Source organism: Myotis nattereri, assembly GCF_964212035.1.
Source record: "Myotis nattereri genome assembly, chromosome: 1".
Classification (NCBI taxonomy): Eukaryota; Metazoa; Chordata; class Mammalia; order Chiroptera; family Vespertilionidae; genus Myotis; species Myotis nattereri.
The window spans coordinates 40,338,256-40,346,469 of NC_138075.1; the positions used below are offsets into that span (position 1 = coordinate 40,338,256).

Genomic DNA, 8,214 nt, shown 5'->3' on the forward strand with positions numbered 1-8,214 from the left:
TTTAAATGAGGAAAATAACAGTTTTAAAAAACCTTATAAAAGCCTATGTTGATATATCTTACAAATGGTTTAATAACTTATTGGTATTTTGTGCTGCTGAAGTGTAAACCTTACTTGAGAATGCATAGATGGATCCATGGACATTTCTTGTCAGAAAAGAACAGTTGAATAGAAAAGTAACAACTGTAGCCCTGGCCAGATAGTTCAGTTGTTAGAGTGTTGTCCCCACACGCAAGGGTTGAAGGTTCTATCCCCAGTCAGGACACATATAAGAATCAACCAATTAATGTGTAAGTAAGTAGAACTAAAAATTGATGTTTTTCTCTCCCTCTCTCTCTAAAATTAAAATTAAAAAAGGAAAAATAACAACTGTAGGTGCATTTTTAAGTCACCAAAAGGTATTGTCATAAAATATTGTTAAAATAAGTATTTGCTAAACTTTTAAATGAAATTATTCTCTAGAATGATATGGTTTTCTACATGCAATTAACAGAGTCCCAGTATAAAACAAAACCCAACTTTTCTCCAACCTCCTCCTCAATTTTTGCCAGTTTTCACTTTTCACATCCTCTGGCTCTGGACTAAGAGCAGACTTTGAATGTGAGTGGTAGTAACTTGGGTGTTTTTTGTTTTGAAGATGGACCCTCCAAAATACTGACTATATGGCTCACTCACAATTTTAAAAGAGTTAGTTCCTGAAGATCAAAATACAAATTTTCTAAGTGTTTTTTCTCTAAGGATTTATTAAATGAATTGATTGAAATTTTCCTATAACCTTGATTTGTTGTGATTTTTTTTCTCTAACAGGTATTATAGGACTTTCTGTGGATTTTAGAAAAGATTTGATTAAATTCACTGAATCGTTGAGTGCAGCATTGTTATAAATGAAGTCCTTCCTCCCAAGAATTAGCACTCTTCCTCCCAGTTTAACATGCCCAGCCACAGCAGACATTTATTGAGCACATGTATGTTCCCCATGTTAGGCTCTGCTAACTGGACAAAATCTAAACTGCCAAGTGGGGAAGAAAACTGTGGCACTGTAAAAAGATGGTTATCTTCTAGTGCAGTGGTTCTCAATCTTCTGGCCCTTTAAATACAGTTCCTCATGTGACCCAACCATAAAATTATTTTCGTTGCTACTTCATAACTGTAATGTTGCTACTGTTATGAATCGAAATGTAAATATCTGTTATGCAGGATGGTCTTAGGCGACCCCTGTGAAAGGTCGTTCGACCGCCAAAGGGGTCGCGACCCGCAGGTTGAGAACCGCTGTTCTAGTGTATCCCCCAGAGCCTTGGAGGGGCCATTAGTGACCTGTTGCACTCCCACAGCTATTGCTGCATGTAAGCCTGGCCCATAATTCTGCAGGAGGGCTGCTTTCCTTATTTTACAGGTTAGGCACAAGGGAAAGCCAGCATTTGAGCCCAGTTTGTTCTACCTTAAATATACCAAGTGAAAAATTTTTAATTTTAGAGAGAGAAGGGAGGGGGAGAGAAAAATCATCAATTGGCTGCCTCCTGCACACCCCCTACTAGGGATCAATCCTGCAACCCGGGCATGTGCCCTGACCGGGAATGGAATCATGGCCTCCTGGCTCATGGGTTGACGCTCAACCACTAAGCCACACTGGCCTGGCAGTGAATTTTTTTTGTTGTTTTCTTCAATTATTATTTCATATTAACCTGGGAAGACAAAGAAAGGACTCACCACATAGAATCCTGAGGTAATAAGGCTCTTCTGAGTGTTTTTCCCATGTAAGTAGAGTGGAAAGTCACTTTAAAATATATATACATATTTATCATTAGAAGAATAACTTCTATTAGCTAAATTTTTATCCTCCACTCATAAGTCTATATGGAACCTATTTTGTAATATTTATTCGTTTGTTTTATTCTTTTTTTTTTTCTTTTTTTTTTTTTTAGTGGAATTGGATCACAGAATTGACTTTGAACTCAGAGAAGGACTTGTGGAGAGCCGCTATTGGTCAGCTGTCACATCACATACTGCCTATTGGTCATCCTTGGATGTTGCCCTCTTTCTTTTAACCTTCATGTACAAACATGAGCACGATAATAATGCAAAACCCGATTTAGATCCAATTTGAACTTGTGAAGGACATTAATGGCCCAATAATGATTTTTTTCTATTAAAGTATGTGTGTCAAGATACAGAGATTTCAGGTTTAAGTATGTTTCAGTTTTGTTTAGAGCAAGAAATATTTGAATTTAAAAGCACTTTATTTTATTTAAAAACAAGACATTTTTCAGTCCAAAAGAAGTAATTTACAATTTTCATCATTTTAATTATGAGTCTGATAGAACCCCCTGCAGAGAATCAAGCAAGACCTGGAAGTAAGGAACATTTGGGTGAACTTCAAGGTTATAAATCGCAATCTAATTTCTCCCAACTATAAAGGCATATTAATGGGTCGAATGTAATGTATTAACCAAAATATGTTATAAGTCTAAAATGGTCACGATGTAGTATATTCTACGTAAAGATCATAAGGTGGTATCATTGTTTTAGATTTCCACAATTCCTTTGAAAGAAGAGTATAACATTTAATGTTTTGAATTTAACTTGTAGCAAAACTAATGCTAAAAAAGAAACAATATTTGGACTACTGTATTTATAATTTATTATCTCTGACAAATTGCTTTATTTCAATGTATGAAACATTACTTTTTTAAATGTTTTCTTTGAACAATTTAAGAAAAGCATTTATTTTCTATAGTGTTAAGACCTTTTCTTTTTTTCAGAACGTCATCTTTGTACTCTTCAGATGAATATATAGACACTGTGGCATACCTTGAGTATTTTTTTTTCATTAAAAACTTGTAGTTTCACACAAATAACACTAGTTGAATTATTTTGAAAAAAACAGAACTTTTTATTATGTCACATGTATCTCAGAGAAAACTAAAGTCTTCTAAACTTAATATAGTACTCCACAAGGAGTAAATTTCATTAACTTTATTGGAAAATTTAGTAAACTTCTTTGGAATCAGGAGTATGACAACTATTTTAAATATATAAACATCTATGTGCCAAACAACATATATAAAGGGACAGAGTGCCACTAACAGGTTCTATTTTAAAAGTGTTTCAGAAAACATGATTGAGACATAAGGCACAATAGATAAGAATTCCAAGGCATTAGAAGAGTTTTCCTCAGCTTAATCATTTCCACAGTGCTTTTCATCTGAGGAGCTCAAAGTGCTTTAAGAGTCAGTAATCTATGTAGTAGTTCTTCGAGGTAAGTAAGTGAGTGTTTTTCTTATGTTACATGTTAATACACTAAGGCACCAAAACATGTAAAGTGCCTTGAATTAGATCACAGAGCAAATCAGAAGAGCTCAGATTGAAGCCAGACCGTATTCTTTGATAGCAGTGACTAATAATTCACAGGTTACCTCTTAGTAGTTTGCAAACAGTAACAGAAGTTGCAATTCATAATTTGGAGAAATGGCTGAAGCTAATATTTTACTCTGCTTGTCTTACACGTTCTTGGGTTCTCACACACAAAGGAAGAGTCACCTAGAGGGGATCAGTAGCCGTCTCTGCCACAACCATCCCTCACTTCTGAGTGGCTTCCACTAGGTTCCACTTAAGGTGCTGTCTTCACTTACCGCACAAGGATCTTTCTAGCTTCCAGAAACCGTTAGCCTGGTGCACAGTTGGCCAATCGCACATCTCGCCTTCTTTCTTTATAAGGCAGTGGGATCTGTGGCTTACCTGTAGGTTTTACTCAGCACCATCAGTCCTCTTGTCTATTTTGGCCTTTCATTGAATTTGCACAACATAAAACACTCCTTTCTAATGTTTAAAAAGATTCCAAGGCTCCATGACCAAATAAGTGACTAAGAAACCCTTGCTCTAAAAGGCTTTTGATGAGATCTTAGCAAAGCTGAAGTAATCTCTTCTGAATTTAGAGATTCCTGTGAACTCAGGTCATTTTCATACCCTGCTTATTTCCTAGGTCTAACTTAGTTCTCAGGAAAGTTAAACGCATCTCATATGACTGTTATTAAATGTGCTTGAGCATACGTTGCTGTGGGTGGTATGGCACTCTAATGCCTAAGAGCTTTAAGGAATTCATTCTTAACCACTAGAGTGCGAAGAGCCCTTTTTACCTGAGAAGAAAGTCTATCAAACATTTAAGTTTAATATTGAGTAAAAAGAAAATTATATTTCCATAACTGTAGGAATATATCTGTTTCCCTTTTTTCATAGTCAGAAAACAAAATCAAACTTAACCACATGGAATTTGAATCCTTGAAAGGAACAACATTCAAAACCCCCTTTTCAAAATGAGATAGTCCAGATTACTGGACAGGTGTTTTGTTTTCAGTTCATTACTTCATCAACAGAGATGGCAATTCTGATTTCACGGCACTCTTCTTGTTTCTATGTCTGCATGTTATCATGTAATGTACTTGTGTATATTCAAGTAATATACAGAATATGTATGATTCTGGCTTGATTTAGAAGCTAAGTCAGTTACTGAGTAACATTTTACAACTTTATTCCAGCAAGTACTAAATTGGCCAAAAATTTGTTTTTGATACCATTAAAATTTTATTCTCTATTTTGTGTATATGCTATGATGATTCTTCTGAATACTGGTTAGATTGTTCAATTTTAATCCAGTTAGATTCCCCAGGATTACTTAAACTTAAAATAAGGAGAATGTTTTGGATTAAATCTTGCTTTATTTTTACTTTAAAATTAGCTTTTGCAAAAGCCTTTTCTTAGTTCATAACTTTATTTTCAATAGTAATTATACTTACAATCCAGTGTCACTGTGTTTTAAAACATAATTACAAAGTGTACTCTTTTCCAATAACTACTCCTTTATATGTGAAGCAAGCCGTAGGAATCTTATGTTTTATTTATTTCTGTCAAACTACATCTGTCAGCCTTTGAAAATTCTCACACTAAACATGTTCTATGGAAGCCCTCAGTGACATGTAAACATTCATTCTCTTCCTTGCTGTGTTTCTATTGTGGGCTGAAGCATCCTGCTTTCCAAGGCATTGGTTCAAAACCCCACGTCCCAGGTCTGTGTTCCTGCGAAGAGTAGACAGGAAAAGAAAAGTTGCCAGTGCAGTGTCATGGCCAGTGCCCCCATGCACTGCTGTGGAGTCAGACCTACCCTAGGGGTTTCATTGGAAGGCCTGGAGTAGGGGAAATTAGTGAATTGCTGTTTGATTAATTACATTAATATTTCTGTCTTTCCAGCTACTAATAAGGCTTTGGAACAATGGCAGAAACTAATTTGAGTATATTTTACTGTTGTTTTTTTAAATAATCTTTTGTTAGCGTGGAAATGAGGGTAAAAAAGGGGGGTGTTAAAGAAGGGTCAGGGCAAAGTACAAAGAGGATGTGGCAATCAGACACTGGAGAACTAGAATTTGACTAAACCGTGTGACTATTGGATAGTTGACGTCTGCGGTTATTCTCAAATTGCCTCTTACCTTGCTCTGCTGCCATCTCTAGGCCTCAGCCTCTGCCAGGAATCAGACGGTGCCCTGGCCGAATTGGAAGTGCTCGCATTAAATATCTTTGTGGTTAGGTAGGGGCAGTATGTACTAGCGTTTTATAATCCTTTACCTCCATGAAAAACAGCGCACACTTGGCAGGAAGCGTCCCCATTGAACTCTGTTACCTCGAGGATGAGTCTGGGGGACTCCCACACCATCTCCCTCATTTCTCCTTTCGCATCAGCCAAGGAGATGCAAGGAGGGCAGCCAAGGAGGGCAGAAGGAAGTTGCCAAGGAAATGTTTATAGTATTGAGCTTAGGGTAGTACTAGTATACAGAATGGCAGGATACAGGATTTCATCTCAAAGGTCTCAGTTTGTAAACATTCGTGCTGTGATGGGAACAGCCCGGGTTAAGTATGTCCTGTTTCATACTTTAGTGGATGTTTTGTGATCATTTTCCAAAAATCTTAAAATTTCAGCATTAGAACAAATTTTAGAGGTCATCTAGTCCAACCCTGTTGGTTTTTTAAAATATATTTTTATTGATTTCAGAGAGGAAAGGAGAGGGAGAGAGGTAGAAATATCAATGATGAGCGAGAACCATTAATTGGCTGCCTCCTGAATGCCCCACACTGGGGATTGAGCTCACAACCTGGGCATATGCCCTGATAGGGAATCGCTCAACCACTGAGCCACCACGCTGCACACCCTATTTTAGTTCCATGCGAGCATTTAAATAACATAGAGGCCATGAAAAGGAAAGTGATGGGATAGTGCATTAGGTCCAGCCCAAAGATTCAATGAAAGGCTGATTACACAACAGAAGGGGGGTAGAGGTGGAGTCTCCAAGGAAGAACGTTATGAACAGCAGGATTCTGGAGCTGGAAGGGGTATGTATATAGGAATCATTTTCCAAAGCATGCTCTGCAGATGTTAACGTCATCTCAGTAAGTTGGGAAATGCCAGATTTAAAAGGTTCCTTTACAGCAAGGCTTTAAGAGTCTTTGGCACACTAAATGCAGTGTGAATCTGTCTGGTGCTATGGGGGAGGGAGGAGGGAAGGAAAGTTTTTCTAAACTTATTTAACCAGACTTTTAAAAAATTGGAATATACTTAGAGAATTGCTGACCACACTTAATTTCTTTATTATGAAGAGTCATCCCTTGGTGTGAATACTTCATTTGACAATTGGCCCCTCCTACCCTTTAAGATCACATGTCCAGCCAAAGACAGAGTCAGAATTAGAACCTTGTCCTAATTGCCAGCTATGTCTAAGACCACACTGCCTATTTCCTTCCCCTGGTAGACAGGGAATTCCTAAAAGTAGAAATGGCCCCTCTGTTTTTGCGCCTCCTCCCTAATCTGTTGCTTTAGGTGCTGCAAACTCAGAATACCTCCAGGCTTGAGTTCCCCGGGGGTCCCGTCTATTCCCAGACCCTCTTGAAAGATGCCCTCCCCGGTCCGTACAGCCTTCCTTTCAGTTTCAGACTCAGAGTATCCAGGAAAAAGAAAAGCAAAAGGGTGAAAAAATAAAAATGCCCAGGGAACATTGTGTTTTTCACTCCGGTGACCAACGCGAATTTGATAGGGAGATAGGTTGCATGGTGTAAAATGTTCAATGTTCCTTCCGTTTCTTCTCATGATGTTTGTATGTAGCCTTTTATCAGTGTATTATAAGCAGGACCCTTTTAAAACTGTTACAACATAGATTAATTAATAGGAATTTTAAGTTCTAAGTGCTGCACATTTTGGAGAATGGGAGAAAAGGTTTTGCTGCTGCTCTGTGTGTGTGTGTGTTCTCCCCAAAAATAGTCTCTTGGCAAATCATTAGACTTTTCCTCTGTCTTTGTGTTTGAAGAAGGGTGGGAGTGTGCTTAGTATTATCTGTTACCTTATGGTTTTTCATTTACACATAACAGGGTGCAACTTGCTTCCTCCCCACCCTGCACTTGTCAGGATGTGTTGGAAAGCTATTCTTTAGGAAGATCACATCTGGTCTTCTGTTGGAGTCGGATGAAAACAAGTATATTAACACTTCACCTTTAATGCTCTCTCCTGCCAACATCAGATATCCATGAGCACCATTCATCTCTTCCCTTGACTGCACCCACACCCACTACCATCTCTGCTTGATCTCTTTCCTGTGAGCTTTCTGTTAAAGGTGTGACCATTTTCTGGTTCTATGGCTGTCATAGTACATACAGCTCTGCCAGGAAGAGCCTGGGGAGTCTTTTGCTCTTTGCTCGTAGGTACATTTTTCTGAAGCAGCTGGCACTGTGACTCTCCTGAGACCCCGAAGGTGTTTTCTCTTTTTATTTCTTTTATCCAAAATGTGTTTATTGGGGTGGTTTCCCACTCATCTTGATTTGAGGTGCGTTTAGTGCTGCTTCCTTCTGAAGGGGCATCCTTCTGTAAGCCTTGCTTTTCCTCCTGTTGGTGGACAGAGAGCAATGGAGCAACCAACCCACAAAACTATCGTTCGTGTGTGGCTGCAGATGGCGGTGGTTTTATGGCATCCTGGGCATTTCGGAGCCATGAAGTAGGAACTGGGGCTCTGCACCAGGCGCTGCTGCTTGTGCTTCCTCTTCTCTTCCGGGGAGGGATGGAGGCGCTCCTTAGCGAGAGGCACATTGTCTTGGGGAGGTCGTCACTGCTCGAAAGGCGTGTTTTCTTTTCTCAGCTTCTGTGGCCTCTTCTTACGGTCACTCCCTTTAACAGTACTACTCGCT

General features: G+C 38.6%; 1 protein-coding gene across 4 annotated transcripts in view; it reads left to right on the forward strand.

Moving 5' to 3' along the window:
• DDHD1 (DDHD domain containing 1) overlaps positions 1 to 4,580 on the forward strand; it is a gene marked incomplete at its 5' end in the record, with an annotated part of 79,520 nt that extends 74,940 nt beyond the window's left edge. For all 4 annotated transcript variants that reach the window (XM_081096014.1, XM_081096016.1, XM_081096015.1 and 1 more), the window contains one exon: positions 1,923 to 4,580. In XM_081096014.1, the coding sequence (XP_080952140.1) occupies positions 1,923 to 2,104 (182 nt within the window). In that variant the 3' untranslated portion in view covers positions 2,105 to 4,580. The remainder of the gene's footprint in view (positions 1 to 1,922) is intronic.
• Between the last annotated feature and the right edge of the window lie 3,634 nt (positions 4,581 to 8,214).